Consider the following 19138-nt stretch of genomic DNA (forward strand, 5'->3'; position numbering starts at 1 on the left):
CAGTCGGCCAGCTGGGTCACCAGGAAGTGGCTATGGCCACTTCCCCCTGGACACTGGGAGCCACCGCCCTGTCCTCCTCGGGATGTTGTGGTCCTGAGCCTCCCATCATGGGCCTGGGCAGGTAGTAATTGCTCAATGAATGGTGGACACAAAGCTCATAAGCAGGGGGCTTGGGTGGCAGACAGCTGAGGAGCTGGGCACTGCTGTGAGCTCCCTGCGGCCACTGCTGCCCCCTGGGGGCCTGGACAAGAACTGCTCCCACCCCCCTCCCCCAAAGCCAAGAGCTGCCATTCTGTGGGTCCCACCTCCACTCTGACCACTCTCTCTGGCTCCTTCAACTGCAGCCCTGTTGGCCTCTGATTTGCCAAGTGCATCCCAACCCCAGGCCCTTTGCACAAGCCATTCCCGCTGCCAGGAACATCGTAACCCACAGGGAGGTGGCAAAACGTCAAGTTTAATATCATCCTCATCGGGGCAGCCAGTTCTCGCAAGGCAGTTTCCCTGTGCCAGGTGCTGTCTGGGGCACTACCCAAATTTTAACTCACGTGTTCGCCTTATCCACCCTTACCTTGAGATCTTGGTTGAATGTCACCCTCCCAGGGAAGCCTTCTCTGAGCCCTTCGTGTAAAATAGGTCCCCTCCCCAGCAGGCTCTCCCGACCTTGACTGCCTCACCACTGCCTGACACATCTCAAATTTAACTGAATCATCTTTAATAACTTTCTTTTTAAATTGTGGTACAACATACATAAAATGTAGAATTTTAACCCTATTAAAATGTACCGTTCAGTGACATTAAGTACATTCACAGAGCTGTGCACCCATCACCTCTGTCTAGTTCCAGAACATTCTCATCAACCCACATCTCCATTAGTCACTCCCCCTCCCCGAGTGACCAGGAACCCACTCTCTGTCTCAGTGGATTTGCCTGTTCTGGATGTTTCCCATCAATGGAATCACACAGTGTATCCTTCTGTGTCTGGCTTCTCTCACTTCTCTCATGTTCTCAGGGTCCATCCACGTTGTAGCGAGTGTCAGGGCTTCACCTCTTTTCACGGCTGAGTGACGTCCCCGTGTGTGGAGGGACCACATTTTCTGTAACCATCATGGTTGATGGACATTTGGGTTGTCTCCAATTTCAGCTATTGTAAATCATGCTGCTGTGAACATTCATGTACAAGTGTTTTTGACTTCCTGCTTTTATGTGGCGTCCTTCGCCCACCCTGGGTGTGAGTCCAAGAGGGCAGCTGCTCCTGTACGTCTTGTTCCCCACTGTGTCCCCAGTGCCCAGCTCAGGGGGCGGACACTGGAGGTGCCTGGTAATGGGTCCTGCCTGTGAGGGTCTCCGGGTGTGACAGGCCTGCTCCCAGCTGTCTTGGGTGCTCCCGCCCTCTCAAGGCCAGCCTCAGTTTCCAGATCCATGAAATGGGTCTAAACCACCCCAGCCCAGAGAGGAGGTCCCTCTTCCTTTGACATTAGGCAGGAATGGGTCCGGGCACACTGGGGATTTTAACTGCTGCCTGTGGACCCTCCATTCACCCCATGGTTCTGAGCCCCTGCCATTTGCCAGGCTCTGGTCCGGGCACTGGGGACACCACAGAGCTCACAGCCTGGAGGCAGAAGGCTAAGAGACTGCAGCATTGCATGGGGTGATGAGTGAGGCAAAGGAAGCAACCTGGTCCCTCCTAGGTAGTAGCATTCATAGCTCACAACCACCCGAGATGACAGGGTGTATGGTCCCCACTTTTGAGATCAGGGAGCATCAAAGCTCAGGGAGGTAAAGTGACTTATCCAAGATCACACGCCGAGTGGGCAGCTGAGCTGAGATGTGAGCCCAGGTCTGGCCTCCACTTGTGTGTGCAGCCTGCCACAGCACGGGGGCTCCCGAGGAGGGCTGGGAGGCAGTGTGAAGGCCCAGGCTGGAGAAGGGGAGGCTGGCTGAGGCTGCAGTGAGGAGGACTGAGCAGAGACTCAGGAAAGGAGATCCGCTCCGGCTGTGTTAGGGCAGAGGAGTCCCCGTCGGCTTGGAGGGGCTGAGCTGGCCATCCTCCTGCTGCAGGGCTGTGGTGGTTGGGGAGGGGGGTAGACAGGGTGACTGGCCAGGCTGGGTCCAGCCCCGGAGTCTGGGAAGCCTGGAGGTGTCAAGGGGGGGAACAGACCCAGCTCAGCTGGCTGCCTGCTGACCCCCATCCTTCCTCTCTGTTCCAGACACCACCGACTTTCAGGAGAGCTTTGTCACCTCCGGTGTGTTCAGCGTCACTGAGCTCATCCAAGTGTCCCGGAGTAAGTGTCCCCGCCCACCCTGTGCTGGGACCCGAGGTGGGGGGGTAGGCTCACACAGGGGAGGACTGTTGGAAAGGAGAAGTGGCTTCGGGATGGGGGCTCTAAGAGGGAAAGGGACTCGGGGAAGGAGGAGGAAGGAGCCCATCACCCTGCCCCCCTCCCCCATGTCCTCTCCAGCCACCCTTGTCACCAAGCCTAAGTCCCTAGGAAGGGCGGTATCCAGGCCTTTCCCAGAGTCCAAGGTCAGAGTGACATGCTCTTCCCCAGAAAAGACTCCAGATGCTGGGTGGAAGGGCTAAAGAACCTTCTGCCCCAGTATCCCCCATTCCTGGGACCTCCCTCACCCCCACCCAGGAGACCCCAGAGGCCCCCCCCCCGACCTATTTCACCTCTTGTCCTCCTGCCTTACCTATGGACCTGCTGGGGACCCACCCCCATCCCCAGACACCCCCATTTGAATCCTACCCCAGGGACCTCTGGGCACTATCCTGCCTTAACCCTAACCCTTGCCCTCCCCATCCAGATCAGCAGAGCCTGGCCTCTGAGAGTTCTGGGAAGCTTGGCCTCCAGCTTTGTCTATGTTTCTGCCTCACAGTGTGACCCTGGCCTCTCTCAATGGCCTTGTTCTTCTGACCCATCGTGTAAGGCCAGTTTCAGCCAAATTAGGAATCAGGCCAATCTGGGAAGCGGTTCCTTTTCGTTCTGCCAGCCCCCAGATGGCTCTCCCCACCCCTCCAGGGCAAAGTGCAGCCCTGGACCTTGTTCCTCCCTCATCCTCCTCTCTGTCGCCCTCCGCAGCACCTGTGGTGACTGGAACAGGACCCAACTTCTCCCTGGGGGAGCTGCAGGGACACCTGGCATATGACCTAAATCCAGCCAGCACCGGCATGAGGAGAACGCTACCCAGCACATCCTCCAGCGGGTATGTCCCCGGGGCCCCACCTCTGGGCACCTCACGCCCCCCGCCACCTCCATCTGGCCCCAGCTGGTTCATTCCTCTCCCTGTTTTCACGTTCTACCTGGGAAACTCTTATTCATCTTTCAAAACCCAGCCCCCAAGTGCCTCTTTCCCCAGCCCTGACATCCCACGCTGGGCTCCCACAGCCTCGAGTCCTACAGGCCTAGCCCCTGCGACTCCATGAGAACACAGACAGCGGTTCTTGCTGAGATATGCTGTGTGATCGTGAGCCGGTCACATTCTGTTTGCCTCGGTTTCCTCACCTGCTAAGTGGGATCATAATCCTACCAGGTTGTTCTGAGGATTACAGTAGATCAAGCGATCAACCAGGCTTTGAGGGCTTTAGTCTCCACTCTGCTAGCTTGCTAGCTTGGCCCTCTGCTGAGTCCCTCCCTGCCTCTGGCCCCAGGTGTCCCACCCAAGTGATGGGCAGGTTAAAGCGGATGTCATCTGAGAAGCAGCCGAAAGTCCGCGGCTCTCGTGACGTCTCGCGATAGCACCCTCCTCGCCCTGCCCCCTAAGAGCCGGAAGTAGCAAAGCCCGCCGGGCCCGTCTCCGTGGTAACCGGTCTGCTGGCTTCCTTCCTCGCCCCTTAGGAGCAAGCGGCACAAATCGGGCTCGATGGAGGAAGACGTGGACACGAGCCCCGGCGGCGATTACTACACCTCGCCCAGCTCTCCCACGAGTAGCAGCCGCAACTGGACGGAGGACATGGAAGGAGGTGGGGCTGGCGGCGGGGGCTGACTGACCTTCCGGTCTGGGTTACCGCGGCAGTGACTACGTGTTCCGGCAGGCACTGCGCGGGCACCCCGGGGAGGAGAGTCGGCCTGGAGCCGCGGGGCCTCCTGGGAATTGTAGTCTCGCAGGCTGCGCGCGGTTGGAAGTAAAGTCCGGGTTCGCGTTCCCGGAGCTCTTTGGTTCCGCTCTGGCCGGGGAGGATGGAGATTATCCGTTGCCCGACTCTCCTGCCCTCTGCCTGTTAACGGCCCATCTCTGTGGGGGTTCCTGCTATACAGAATTGACTCAGTAGCGATTCTGATCAACAGGGTGCTTCATCCTCGGGTCTGCCGTAGACCCTCAAACTAGAGCGTCCTGATACGTGGGTTACCTTTCCACTGGGGTCCTCCCTGGAGTCCTTTTTTTTTTTTTTTTTTTTTTTTTGCAAGATTCCCATCTCCATGGGATCTTGCTCTCTGTGAGTCCAGTTCCATAGGAGCCCCGCCTCTTTTCTTATAGCATCCTTTTCCTGGTAGATTTTCTTGTTGCTCCTCTGTCTTCATAGGGTCCTCTCCAGAGTGTCTGTTTCATGGGGCTCCTGTTCTGTAGGGTCAGCAGTTCCGTAGAAGTTTTTTTCTGTTGAGTGCTGGCTCCTCCTGATTCTTTGTTTACTTACCGTCTCCCTAAGGGCATTCTCCAAAGATTTCCCTTCTTTGGAGTTTCCATCTCCATCACAGAAGAATCCCTTTCTGGGAAGTCCCTGGTGGTCCAGTGGTTAGGACTCGGTGCTTTCACCACTGCTGTGGCCCGGGTTCAATCCCTGGTAGGGGAACTAAGATCACGCAAGACGTGCCGCGCGGCCAAAAAAAAAAAAAAAAAATCTCTTTCACCTTAAGATTCTGCTCTTCAGTGGGCCAGCGTTGCACTTAAAGGAAATGGTTTGCAGAGGAGCCTGTGGGGAGGATGCCCCTGGCACTCCTCAGATTCTCAGCGGGGTCTGTGCCCCCCAGTTTTAGAAGCATGTCTCTACCCGGTCCCTTATCCCTTAACAAGGGTTCACCCCAACCTATAGCCTAGTGGTTATGAACGTGGACACTCGAGTCCCCCAGCCCTTGCAGCTTCCTGGTGACCCCACCTCTCTGCGCCTCGGCTTCTTCATCTGTAAAATGGGGGTGTTAATACCTGCAGTACCCAACCCATAGGTTTATTGTGGGGATTAAGTGAATTAATGCATTTGATGTCCCTAAAACAGGCCTGGCACATAATAGGTACCCAGTATACCTTAGGATTTGTTTTCTTCTCTCCCGCTCCTCCTCTTACCCTCTTCCCTGTAGAGTCTGATTTCTTATAAAGATCTGTCTATACAAAGTGCCATACCTATAGGGTTCTTGAAAAGCAACATAACATTACAATTAAGAGGGCAGGTTCACTATATACAGAAAAGAATCTGATATATATATATATATATATATATATATATATATATATACACACACACACACACACACACACACACACACACATATATACTTATATATATGGAACTGAAACATTTTGCTGTATACCTGAATTATTGTAAATCAACTCTTCTTCAATAAAAGAAAGAAAGAGAGAGAGAGAGAGAGAGGGCAGGTTCAGGCATCAGAGAGACCCGGGTTCAAATCCCGGCTCTGTCTTTGGCTCACTGTGTGGTGTGTGGGCTGTGTAACCTTGGGCAGGTGACTTAACATCTCTGAGCCTCGGTTGCCTCATCTTCAAAGTGGGAGTGATGAAAACCATCATTCTTTTGGAGAGTCGGAAGGAAGACACGATAGAATGTGACTTAAGCAACCACCTGGCACATAAGTGACCAGGGACCAGGAGAGTTTCTTTGGTGTTCATGTCTTTATAAAATTCCCATCTCTTGGAATCGGTCTCTAAGACAGCTGGTTGTGACATTTGAGGTCCCAAGCCTCCTCCCTCTTCCTCATTGTGGGCTTCCAGGTATCTAATGCTGGGAGGACCTCTCTATTTATTAGGCTTTAACTTCTCTTTTTTTTTTTTGCGGTACGCGGGCCTCTCACTGTTGTGGCCTCTCCCGTTGCGGAGCACAGGCTCTGGACGCGCAGGCTCAGCGGCCATGGCTCACGGGCCCTGCCGCTCCGCGGCATGTGGGATCTTCCCGGACCGGGGCACGAACCCGCGTCCCCTGCATCGGCAGGCGGACTCCCAACCACTGCGCCAACAGGGAAGCCCTAGGCTTTAATTTATGGGTCAGAGTGTCTCTACGGTTCTGTCTCTGTGGGTTCCCTATCTTTCTAAAGTTTGTCTCTATAAAGACCTGTATTCAGTAAGCTTTAAGTCGGGTTGTAGATAACAGAAAATACAAAAGGAAGTGCATTTCTCTCACAAATAAATGTCCAGCCATCAGCCGCCCTGGGCAAGTGTGATGTGAGGGACTCAGTCTCCTGCCTTATGCGCCACTGAATGTGGTTTTCATTCCTACCTCATGGTCCAAGATAACTGCTGGAGCTCCAGCCATCATGTCTGCTTTCCGGCCAGCAGGAAAGAAGGGTCAAGCCTGGGCATGTCCTCTCCCTTTAAGAATAATTTTCAGAAGATGCACTTACCCCTTCTGCTTATCTCTGGGCCCCTGAGTTAGTCCTAAGGCCATACTCTGCTGCAAAGGATGCTGGGAAATGTAATCTTATCTGGGTCACTTATGTGCCCATCTCACATCCAGGGTTCTGTTACTAAGGAACAAAGATAAAGCAGATATTGGGAGACAGTTAACTTCTGCCCTATCGTCTACTGATTGGGAACTCAAAAGCACCTCTCACTAACACTGTGAGTGAAGAGGTTGTCTACATATAAAGTGAATACTATTTAGAGCTGAAAGGCAGCCTGTGCTGATGTAGCCACAGCAGCCCTGAGAGGAAAAATTATAGCTTTAATTGGAAAAAGAGAAAGGCTGGAAATAAAGAACCCAGCATTCGATTCAGGATGCTCGAAAAAGAAAAACAAAATTTTAAAAGGAAGGAAATGCTAGAGAGAGTCACTGGGGCTTGATCCAACCTTCCTACACTGAGAATAAAGTGGCCATGATGGGGGAGGGTGAAGAGGAAGCCTGTACCCGCTTCCGGTGTGCGATGGGGAAATCACAGAGCTGGAAGGGAATGCCAGAGGGGGTCGGTCAGTCCTCCTATAGCTCCCATTGGTTGCCTCCGGTGATGGCAGACTCACTCCCTCCTGTGGGAGTCCCGGTGCAAACCTCCAGTGTGTGCCTGCCCCTGCCTTCCGGGTGCTCACAGGCTCGTGGGGAGATATGAATTCTACCCTTTCCTCCCCCTCTTTTCCCTCCCTCTTTTTTCCCGTCCTGCCCGTCCGCCTCCTCCTCTTTCTCCTCTTCCTGGCTTCCTCCGGCTTCCTGTCTAGACAGTCCCCAATTAGCTGTTCATTAAGGGGGTTAAGCTGATTAGAGTACTCTCTCCCTTCCTCCGCTGTGGCCACCATGGGCAGCGCCCAGCTAACCCCCCAGCCCCAGCCTCCTCACTCCGGTGCCCTGGAGGGGCAGAGGCCCGGGGGAAATCTTGCCAGCCCCGCCCAGGCAGGACCCCTGCAGCCACATCTCTCAGACCCCATACACCAGCTTCCAGCCCTTTGCCCCTTCCGTGCCCGGCCCAGGAGCACCAGGAGTGCCCTTTTTCCTCCTGGCCACATCCTCCCAAGGCCTTCCCTGATTACCCAGCCAAGCGGGGCAGAAAGGGGGTCCCAGAGTGCTTTGCTCTTGCTGCTTCTGTGGCCCTCCCCCAGGGGACATGGGCCTCCCACCGGCAGTTATTATATGGAGTGAAGCAGGGAACTCCAATCTCCTGTCCCCACATCTCTTTCTGAACTTGGAGGGCAGGAGCGGGTGGCAGAGCGTGGCCTGAGGAGTTACAGAGTTGCCTTTGAATCCCAGCTCCACCACTTCTTGGCTCCGCAGGACCTCCCAGAGGGCCAGTTCTGCCCCCAGAGGACACTGGGCGGTGTCCGGGACGTCTCCGGCCATCATGAATGGGGGGCTCCTGGCATCCAGTGGGTGGGACCAGGGACGCTGCTCCACACCCCACAGCGCCCAAGATGGGCCCGCTGAGGATGACTGGTGTCAGCAGTGCTGGGGGTAGTGGGGGAGGCCATCCCACGTGGTAAGTGCCCAGTGAGTGGTGGCCGATCCCAGCAGAACTGCGCTCCGTCCACCCACCTGTACACTCCGCACACTCTCTGCCCACCCTGTGTTCTGGGCCCTGGAGACCCAGTGGTTGCCTGCAGTGGGCCCCCCAGGGGAGCTGGCACTGCAGGGGGACAGGCTAGTTTGTCAAGCAGACGGGTGGGTGCTCAGATGGGGGATGTACAGGCCCACCTGTTAGATGAAGCGTGTGTGCTTAAACGGGGGACAGACAGGCACGTGTGACAGGCAAGTGGAAAGATACTTGGGGGTGGGCACCTACAGGCATGTGCGTCCGTTAAGATTTGTATCTTCGATGGGGGACGTAGGGGTGCTTGACGCTTACGTGGAGATATGTATGTTAATCAGAAAGATGGCCACTCGGATCGGGGAGGTCAGGGGCACGCCTGTTAAATGGAGATACGTGTGCTTTGATGGGGCATATACGGGCACTGTGTTAACCAACATCGGTTGCTCACGTGGGGCCGTTCCCAGCATGTTTGTTCAGATGCAGAAACGCAGGCAGGAGAGTGACTCTTCCTTGCAGCGCTGGGCGCCCCCCGCCCCCCTCCTGGACCCTGGCTCCCAAAGGCCCCATCTCAGGAAGCTCTAGAAGGGCCTACGGAGGTGCAGCTGGGAGCAGGGTCCACGCCGGGCTATTTCCATCCAGGACAGGCTGTTCTAGGAAATCCTAAGTGAGCGTCTGATGGCCGTAACCTCATTCCCCCTGCAGCCCTGAGCCAGCTGGGAGCCCAACACAAACACACACACATGCACGCACGCACGCACGCACACACGCACGCGTGCATGCACGCATGCCCAACACACACACACACACACGCACGCACGCACGCATGCACGCATGCATGTACGCACACACAGCAGGGCCAGCCTCCCCCCTGCCGGCCGCCCTGGATGCCACCAGCTCCTCCTGTCCCTGGGAAAGCCCGGGCCTGCACCCAAGGCCCCGCTTGGCCGCCAGGTCCCACTGGGCCGCCAATCGCATCCCAGGACACGCTCCCCCTCTCACACACTGATGAGCACCCAGAGCCGACCAGGGCAGCAGCGTCTGTAACAGCAAAAGCAGATGGTGGCCTGAGTGCCCATCACGGGGCTGGTTCCCAGATCTGGCTCACCCCTGGCCGTGCCATCACAGAGAATGAAAGCACCCCACGTGGAAATGCCACAGTAGGTTGTGGGGGGAATGCAGCAGCATCTCAGGTGGGACAGCCCTGGGGACCCACGCAGATGTCCACTCACAGGACCATCAACCCGAGACCCCAGAAACAGTGGTGGTGGGCCTCGGAGGAGGACGGGGGTCCTAACTGGGGCGGCTCTGCCCCAGGGGAGACTGAGCCGTGTCTGGGGACATCTATGGTTGTCATGACTGGGGGTGCTCCTGGCGTCGAGTGGGTGGAGCCAGGGAGGCTGCACCACACCCCATGGCGCCGAGGACGACCCACAGAGAATGACCCCGGCCCTGATGTGTGCAGCCTGAGAGGCCACCTTTTGCGGGGTGGCAGGCAGTGTGTCCCTAGAGACTGTCATACTGGGTGAAGTAAGTCAGAGAAAGACAAGTATCACATGATATCGCTTATGTGTGGCATCTTAAAAAAAAATGGTACAAACAAACTTATTTACAAAACAGAAGTAGAGTCACAGATGTAGGAAAGAATCTTATGGTTGCCAGGGGGCAAGGGAGAGGGAGGGATAAATTGGGAGATTGGGATTGACATATACACACTACTCTGTATAAAGTACCTGGCTAAGGGCTTCCCTGGTGGCGCAGTGGTTGAGAGTCCGCCTGCCGATGCAGGGGACACGGGTTCGCGCCCCGGTCCGGGAAGATCCCACATGCCGCGGAGCGCCTGGGCCCGTGAGCCATGGCCGCTGAGCCTGCGCGTCCGGAGCCTGTGCTCCGCAACGGGAGAGGCCACGGCAGTGAGAGGCCCGCGTACCGCAAAAAAAAGAAAGAAAGAAAAAAACCTGGCTAATAGGGACCTGCCGTGTAGCACAGGGAACTCTACTTAGTACTCTGTGGTGACCTATGTGGGAAAGGAATCTAAAAAAGAGGGGATATATGTATGTGTATAACTGGTTCACTTTGCTGTGCACCTGAAGTTTGTTAGCCCTCTAACCAGCATTGTAAATCAACTAGACTCCAATAAAAACTATTTAAAAAAAAAAAAACAACCCTCACCATGTGTGAATCCACTGTGGGCCTCAGTGGGTGTGTTTCACTGTAAAATGGATTTTAAAACAATTCCTAAACATGTCTATCTCCAGATCCCCACTTCCCCCAGAGCCCAATTCCAGAGAAGGGGCCAGGCCAAGGACTCTGCCTTTTTTCAGACACGTCGTCATCCTTTGCTGTCACTAGAAAAAGCCTCTGCAGAGGGGGGTGGGAGTGGGGGGTGGGATGCAGGGAGGCAGGCGGGGGGCATTCATGGTTCTTCAGGGCGGACATGTGCCCCGCATCTCTGGGGTCCGTCTTCCATGTCATGACAAGGCTCCTCCTGAGCCAGTGTCCACTCTGTGCCACGGCCTCCACGGAGTCTGTATGTGCCCATTTTACACCTTTTATTCATTGAGGCCGAGCTGGAGACCTTCTGGGTTCCCCAGGGCCACTGGGGTAGATAGTGAGACCCCCATCTGCAGAGGAATGGCAGCAAGTAATTCTAGTGCATGGGTGTGTGCCAGGCCCTGATCTAATGGCTTTACATGTTGTATTGCATTTAATACTCAAGATGACCCTATAGGGAAGGTTCTGTCCCCCAGGTAAGGATCGGTGGGGGGGCACAAGCACAGAGCCACTTGGGCTTTGGGGCTGTGGACCAATCCTCTGCCCACCCTGCGGCCTTCTCCAGGGCTCTGGTGTCCCTGGGGGGCAGGGGGCAGCCCTGAGCCGACTTATGTGTGGAAGGAGAGAAGGTGGGGGCCGGACTCTGTCGTCCAGGGGCCCGTGTGGCGTCAGACTCCTCCTCCCGTGGGCCGTGTGACCCTGGGCGGCCCCCTTCCCAGCTCTCAGCCTTGGTTTGCCCCTCCTTACAATGGGCTCCCAGCCCCTCGTCCATGGGTTGCTGGGAGAAGCGGGGGCAGGGGCTCTGCGGGGAGGTGCAGGGGTCCTGGGAGTGGAACAACCCTGCCTGCCGGCCCTTGACCCTCTGGCCCTCCCTGCAGGCATCTCATCCCCGGTGAAGAAAACAGAGATGGACAAGTCCCCTTTCAACAGTCCGTCTCCCCAGGACTCGCCCCGCCTCTCCAGCTTCACCCAGCACCACCGGCCCGTCATCGCCGTGCACAGTGGTGAGCACCGCGGGCCCCTGGCGGGGAGGGGCAGCTGAGCCCTCTAACCAGGCCACTTATGGCCGGGGAAGTCCCACCGGCCGTCTGACCACGAGTCCTATTGCTGTAGCCTCCCACCCGGGCAGGAAAGCCTGCAGGTGCCATGGTAAGAGACCACCTAGGCCTGACTCTTTTGGGGCCTCAGTTTCCCCTTCTGTACATGGAGGTGCAGCCCGGGACTCACCCCTCAACCTGCTCCCCATGTGTCATACTCAAGCGGCCCACCGACAGACCCCGGGGCGGAATGGCTACGGTAGGAGGCAGACACCCAGAAGGACACACACAGGCCACACAGGGGTACGGGAGCTCTCAGCCACACAGACAGGAAGCACCACGCTCACAGCGTGGGGTGTGAGCTGAGCCCGTCACCCGTCCACTGGGCTCATAAACGTCCCCCTCCCAGGGCTGTCCATAGGACCGAATGAATTAAATCAGAATAAGTTAAATAAGAGCTTGAATGTCACCTGTTGCCCCTTGGTTGTGATAATGGTGATTTAGTTCCATACAAGGGCAAATACACATACAGGGCAGAGGCAAACATCAAAATAGCACAACAGTTTACACTAGGAGCCGGCCAAGCAGGCCCCCCAATTGCCACCGTTCTTGTAAATAAAGTTTTATTGGCAGAGGGCCATGCCCATCTGTCTACATGTCATCTGTGGTGGCTTTCAGGCAACAAGGGCAGAGTTGAGTAGCTGCATCAGAGACCCTATGGCCTGGAAAGCCAAAAGTATTTACTGTCTGGCCAGGGGCTAGAGAGAGAGAGGAAGGGGGAGTGACCACTAGTGGACACAGGGCTTCTTTTGGGGGCAGTGAACTGGTTCTGGAATTACGAAGTGAATATACTAAAAGTCACTGACTTGTTTAGAAAAAGGAAAAAAAAAAGCAAATACCACACTGGAATATTACTCAGCCATGAAAAGGGGTGAAGCACGGACACTCGCTACAACGTGGATGGACCGTGAGACCACAATGTTCAGTGAGAGAAGCCAGACACAGAAGGACACACCGTGGGTGATTCCATTGTTGGGAAATCCACAGACAGAGAGTGGCTTCCTGGTTGTCAGGGGCTGGGGGAGGGGATGGGGGTGGTGCTAATGGGGACGGGGTTTCCTTTCAGGGGGATGAGAATGTTCTAAAAGAGATTGTAGTGATGGTCATACAGCTCTGTGAATGTGCTAAAAAAACACAGTGAATTGTACACTTTAGAAGCATGGATTTTATAGTGTGCAAATAATATCTCAATTTAAAAAAAATATTGACCCACCAGCCATTTATGGAAAGAGCTAGCCGAGCCCCGGGTCAGGGTGTGGCCAGTCAGGCTGGGCTCGAACCCCGGGTCTGCCACCTGCTTGCTCTGTGGCTGGGGCAGAGGACATTCCCTCTGAGAGCCACGGTCATCCTCTGTCTTTTTTTTTTTTTTTAATTCAGTAGTCAGGACTTCCTCTGACCACAGCCGGGAAATGTACTCTCTGATTTTTTTTAAATTAATTAATTAATTAACTTATTTATTTTGGGCTGTGTTGGGTCTTCGTTTCTGTGCGAGGGCTTTCTCTAGTTGTGGCAAGTGGGGCCCCTCTTCATCGCGGTGTGCGGGCCTCTCACTATCGCGTCCTCTCTTGTTGTGGAGCACAGGCTCCAGACGCGCAGGCTCAGTAATTGTGGCTCACGGGCCTAGTTGCTCCGCGGCATGTGGGATCCTCCCAGACCAGGGCTCGAACCCGTGTCCCCTGCATTAGCAGGCAGACTCTCAACCACTGCGCCACCAGGGAAGCCCCCATCCTCTGTCTTTAAAAAAGACACAATGGGAATTCCCTGGCGGTCCAGTAGTTAGGACTCAGCAGTTTCACTGCCGACGGCCCAGGTTCAGTCCCTGGTTGGGGAACTAAGATCCTGCAAGCCAAAAATAAATAAATTTAAAAAAATAAAAATAAATAAAAGTGCTCGAAGGGGTGATGCCAGAACTCTTGTGGGGTCACAGTAGATTCATCGAATCTGGGCGTATAAATGACAGCAGGGCCTGGTCATGGCAGATGCCACTGGGTCTCCACATATTCGTATTATTAAAGGTGCCGCAGCGTGGGCGTGACGCACACCCACAAACACAGTCACTTGGAGACAGGGCGGCCTGGCGGGATGCCCTGGTGACCACTGCCCCCCTCCTCTCCACAGGGATCGCCCGGAGCCCTCACCCGTCCTCGGCCCTGCACTTCCCCACCACGTCCATCCTGCCCCAGACGGCCTCCACCTACTTCCCGCACACGGCCATCCGCTACCCACCTCACCTCAACCCCCAGGACCCGCTCAAAGATCTTGTGTCGCTGGCCTGCGATCCGGCCAGTCAGCAACCTGGACCGGTGAGTTTGGGGGGGCACGACCTCCCTGGGGCCCTGGCGCGAGTGTCAGGCAACCCTTCCTCCGCCAGGGCAGCTTCTATTTTACAAACGGCGGGGTCCACAGCCCCTGGAGCCAGACCGGGTGGGAATTCAGGCTTTTTCAGATGTCTGAGCAGACGGTATTCTAGGAAGCCCCCAAATCAAACACGGTTACGGCTGAGCTCAGGCCACCTCTGGCCAGACTTCCACCAAAGCTTTTGGTGTTCGGAGCCTTTCAGATCTGGGAACCGCGGGCGAGGTGGTGGATGAATGAATGCGTACTCGCGGCAAATGCGGGGAGGTGCGTCTAGGCTGCCCATGAGGTCCAGCGATGCTGTTTAGGAGGCGTGGAAGGAAAGCCAGTGGGTACACAGTAGCCTGAGGAGGCAGGGAAGGCATGGCGATCCCAGGATGCTGGAGGCCTGCGGGGTCAGGTGAGCACCGGGCACCCACCAAACTCGTCCCGGCCGTGCCCACCAGGCCGGTCCACAGCCCCGGGGTGGACGGCAGCCCGAGGCGGAGGGGGCGCCCGCCGCCTTAACCACCTGTCTCTCTGTTCCCCCCAGTTAAATGGAAGTGGCCAGCTCAAAATGTCCAGTCACTGCATTTCTGCTCAGATGCTGGCACCCCCGCCCCCCGGGCTGCCGCGGCTGGCGCTCCCCCCCGCCACCAAACCCACCTCCGAGGGAGGAAGCTCGTCGCCGACCTCGCCCTGTAAGCACCCGGGAAGGCGTCCCCGAGGGGCCCCTCCCCTCCCCGGCCCTGCCTCTGGGGTCGGGGTCTCAGGCCCAGCCCGGTGGGTACCGGCGAGTTTGGTGGGTCCCCAGATGGAGGCCTGGGGCCCACGTGGTCAGGTCCACACAGGGCCAAGGCAGCCTGAGGGGATGGCCAGGGGCAAGTCTTGGGTCCGACCCCATTGGCCGAGTGGCCTGGGGCCCCTGTGTCCCGCCTCTGGGCCTCTAAGCCCTCTTCCATGCAACAAGCAGCTGGCAGTAAGTGAAGATCTCAAACTGGAGGTGGGAGGGCCCGACCCGGCCCCCAGAAGCCTTTTGTCTGAGGAAAATGAGAACCTGCTGTGGTGATGGTGGTTTTAAAATCAGGACATCTCACATAGAAATTCCAGAGTTCCGGATTCTCCGGGGAAACTGGCCCCAGTGGGCCCTGTTCCTGCTGGTAACCTGGGCTGGGCCACATCTTTAGACAGGACACACCCTGCCTGCCCACCTGACCCCAGGAGGCCCTGGGTTGGCTGCCTCGCCTTCTACCACTTTCTGCTCTCTGGATGTGGGTCCAGGTGGTGAGAGGCCCTGGCTTGGTCTCCTAACCTTCTAGAACTTGCCACCCTCTGGATGTGGCTCCAGATTACGGCTCACCAGCCCCCAGGGCACCTCCCCCCACCCCCGCCACCCCCCACCCCAGTCCAGGGCTGCTTCAGGCTGGGAAGAGGTTCCTAGAATTCCCATCCTGGGGTCTATCTACCCCATCAGTGGTGGCTCTGCACCCAGCCTCTCCCTAAATCCCCTTCCTCTTTGGGTGTCTCTCCCTCTCTCCCCAGATGAGATTCCTCACCCCACCCAAGCAGGAGGGGTCAGCCCTCCCATCTGGGCCCCATCGGCCCCCCTCCCCGCATGCAGCACCTCAGTATTTCTTCCCCAGCATCCGCTGCCTGCCAAGACCCGGGGCAGCTTCACGTGCAGACGGGCTTTCTCCAAACACCATGATGGAGCGCAGGGCCCTGGGTTGCAATCCTGCCCCTGCATCTCGCTCCCTGTGTAACCTTAGGCAAACGTCCTCCCCTCTCTGAGCCTCAGTTTTCTCAGCCGCAAAATGGGAGAGTCACCAGAGGGTGGTGGCGAGTGAGTCAGTGCAATAGATCAGGGAGAACATTTAGCGGGAGGCCGGGTGCAGAGGACAGAGTCGGCATGCGGCGCTGGTCTTCACCTACTCTCCCTGCTTTCTCATCTGTGAAATGGGCATAATGTTCACGTCTGCCGCGTTGAGGCTGCCGAGGGTTAAAATGGGATGCTGCCCAGTGCCTGGCTTACAGTGATGCTTAATAGACGAGGGAGAAACATGGATTTCTTCTCCTTCCCCTGCACCGGCTCCTGAACTGCAGGTGCAGGCTGCTTCCCAGCCCACCCCCCCAAATCCCCCAAGCCTCACCACCTCCCACTTATCTGCGCTCTGGTGGAGACCACATGGGGACCCTCCCGCCAGCCCCGTCCCCTCCCCAGCCTGGGTTGCAAATCATTCACTCACCGGCAAAACATAGTGCGATTAAAATATAATCATATATATATGTGCACACACGCAGCCTTCCCCATGCCCTCTCCAGGAGGGAAATTAATAAATAAAACGCCCTCAATAATTCATGGCCCCCCACGCGGCGGGATGCAGGCCGCAGGAGCAGGATGAACCAGGCAGTGGAACTCTGAATAATTCACAGGCGGTTTCTGGATTATGAAACTTTCGTCCTGCGCCTTCCCTCTCAGCAGACACCTGCCCGCGTGACCCCAGGGGCCCGAGACCGTGGGCTTTTCGGGGTGCCTGGACCATCGGGGGAGGGCGGCAAGCTCGGAGGCACCGGCTGCTGGGTATGAAGGCCCGGCTGTGTGACCCTGGGCAGCGGCCACCCTCTCTGGTGCTCCTGCGTCACCCCCGCGCTAACGGGCTTTCGGTCTCTCTCCTCCCCGCAGCCTACTCTACGCCCGGCACGTCCCCTGCAAACCGTTCCTTTGTGGGATTAGGACCAAGGGATCCAACGGGCATTTATCAGGCACAGGTAGGGGCCAAGAGGCCGGCTGGTGGGGGGGTGGGAGGGGCAGGGCAGAGGGGCCGGCCTGGGCGCGCAGGGAGAGGCCGGCCTGCTGGGTCCCGTGCCACTCCCGCCAGCCGCACCCCTGGCACGGTGGCCAGCCTCCCAGCCCCTTCCAGGGCCTCGAGCCCACACCCGGGGACGTGGTATGGCCCCACATCCTGCCAGGGGACACTCCTGGCAGAGCTGCTGTGGGGCTGGGATTTTCACCGCCCTGGCCCCATTTGTACCTATGGGAAGACTGAGGCTCGCAGAGGCAAGGGGATTTGCCCAGGATCACACAGCGCATCAGCCCAGGCTTTCAACCCCCCAGCCTTCATCCCCTCCCACGCCGGCCGGAGGGAGGGACCACAGGAGAGGGAGGGTAGGGGGTGCCAGAGGACCCCAGGACACCAGGGGCAGGTGGGAAACTGAGGCAGCCCATGGCAGGGGGCGGGGCCTCCTGGTAGGACATGCAAGCCCCCGCCCCTGGCTCCAGCCTGCGAAGTGGGAGTGGGGCGGCAGAGGCAGGGTTAGCATCACTGCAGCTGAGTGTGCACCAGGGTGGGGGGCGTGAGGCTGGCTGAGGACGAGACAAGGAGGCTCAGAGAGGAGGAGTGAGTTGCCTGAGGCTGCACGGCAGTGCAGGGCAGAGCCTTGATGGGTCTGGAACTGAGACTCATGGCTCCCAGCTCCTCTCGGGGTGGGAGGTGGCCTGAGCCCCTGCCCACGTGTCCCCGACACCCGCCTTTGGGCCGGGGTCCACATCTGTGTTGCGTGCAAGCCGGGAGTGTGTTGGCAGGGAGTGTTCAAGGGTGGTGGCTGGACCCCGGAGCCGTGCTCCCTGGTGCATGTTGGGGAGGGGGTCACGGGATATAAAACAGCCAGAGGGCATCACCAGCTGCTGCAGGCCCACTGAGGCCCAGACACACAGAGAAACCTCTTCAGGGCTCCCCAGCATCTCCAAATCCCCAGAGCCATAGAGTATGGGGATTTGTGGGGTCCCCAGGGGTCAGGTTCGGATCCTCAAGCCACTTTGGGAGGGTCCCCCGCAGTGGAGTTCGTGGGGAGGCGTGGGGAGGCGGTGGAGTGGTAGCCACATCCCCGGAGACGAGGATGAGACCAGAATCAGCCACGCTGACCATCCACCCCAGCCTGGACCCCTGGCGACCATCTGAGGCTGGCCAGGTTGCTGCTGGCAGCTCAGGGGGAAAGATTGGGTGGGCAGGACCTGGCTATCCCCCTCCCTCCCTGCCCAGACTTTAGTTGGGGGTGCTGGGGTCAGGGCACCAGCGCTAACTGGGGGGAGCTCTGAACCTCAGTCTCTTCTTCTGGCCTTGGGCACCTCCTGGGAGTCTTTGAAGGGTCTGGAGCGTTAGGGGACCAATTTTATCCAGAAGGGGCACTGAAAGGCCAAAACCACCCCACACACCCTCGCACACCCAAAATATGTGTCCTGCTTTACAGAGCCCCAGCCAGGATCCAGACAGAGGGGGTCACTTGGTCAGGGTCACCCACCGAGCTGGGGTGGCCCCAGGATTCCCCGCCTTGGGTTTTGGGTTCTGTCCCGGCCTAGACACCCCTGCCCCCCGGTGCTCAGGGAGCCAGGCGTTTCCTCTCCCACCCCCACCTGACAGCCCTCCCCGCTGGAGGCTGGGAATGTCCTAATTGCTGCAGAAAGCAAAGCTAATAAAAGTGACAGGGAGGGGGCCCTGGCCCCTTAACCCTTCCCAGCCTCCCCCCCACCCCATTGTCAACCCCTGCATGGGGCGATGGGGGACCACCCGGAGCCAGTGGCCTGCAAGGGGAGGGAAACCAAGGTGCCGGGGAGGGGGGCACCTTTGGTCACCACCCCCCTTGGCCAGCAGGCCCCGCTTGGGACCCAGAGAGAGTGGGTCTGGGGCTGTGGAGGAACCTGGGGGTCGGGGGGCGCATCCAGGGCCCTGCCTGGGTGGGGAGGGGTAAGAGCCTGGTGTCAGGTAGAGTAGGGTGTCCAGGCAGGGGCATCAACACTGCCAAGGGCTGGAACTGATGGGGAAACAGCCTGAATGTGGAAGACCTCAAAGGGAGCCACTGAAGGGATGAGAGGGAGGGACGAGCACAGCCAGGGCTGGGAGGTGGAAAGAACTTCGTGGGGCTGGTGGGGGAGGGTGGCTCGGAAGGTGACAGACGGATGAGAGATCCCAAGGCTTATGGAAAAGGCGAGGCCCCGCCAGCACCACGCAGGCAGGACCACGGGTCCCTGGACTAAGGGCACCCAAGTCCCCCGGTGGGTTCAGCCCCCCACCCCGGCAGACCCCGGAAGGAGGGAAGGGTGGGAGGAAGGGGCCATGAGACCTGCTCCCCCCTCTTGGAGCCCCTTTGCAAGGGGCTCAGAGCCCAGAGGCCTCTCCTTTCTGGCCCAGTCAGCACTTCCTCCGCCTTCATTATTCCTGGCCGGTTGGCTTTCCTCTGCCCCCACCCCTGGCCCCGGCCCCTGCC

At 57.7% G+C, this 19138-nt stretch overlaps 1 protein-coding gene across 3 annotated transcripts in view; it reads left to right on the top strand.

Moving 5' to 3' along the window:
• Positions 1 to 19138, top strand: part of NFIC (nuclear factor I C) — a 60110-nt gene that overhangs the window by 39096 nt on the left and 1876 nt on the right. The window contains exons 4-10 of one of the 3 annotated variants that reach the window (XM_007460333.1): positions 2208 to 2282; positions 3081 to 3204; positions 3837 to 3961; positions 11324 to 11449; positions 13661 to 13845; positions 14430 to 14577; positions 16560 to 16645. In XM_007460333.1, the coding sequence (XP_007460395.1) occupies positions 2208 to 2282; positions 3081 to 3204; positions 3837 to 3961; positions 11324 to 11449; positions 13661 to 13845; positions 14430 to 14577; positions 16560 to 16645 (869 nt within the window). The remainder of the gene's footprint in view (positions 1 to 2207; positions 2283 to 3080; positions 3205 to 3836; positions 3962 to 11323; positions 11450 to 13660; positions 13846 to 14429; positions 14578 to 16559; positions 16646 to 19138) is intronic. The other 2 variants (XM_007460334.1, XM_007460335.1) reach the window with 2 other exon arrangements.

Source organism: Lipotes vexillifer, unplaced genomic scaffold (assembly GCF_000442215.2).
Source record: "Lipotes vexillifer unplaced genomic scaffold, Lipotes_vexillifer_v1.1 scaffold225, whole genome shotgun sequence".
Classification (NCBI taxonomy): Eukaryota; Metazoa; Chordata; class Mammalia; order Artiodactyla; family Lipotidae; genus Lipotes; species Lipotes vexillifer.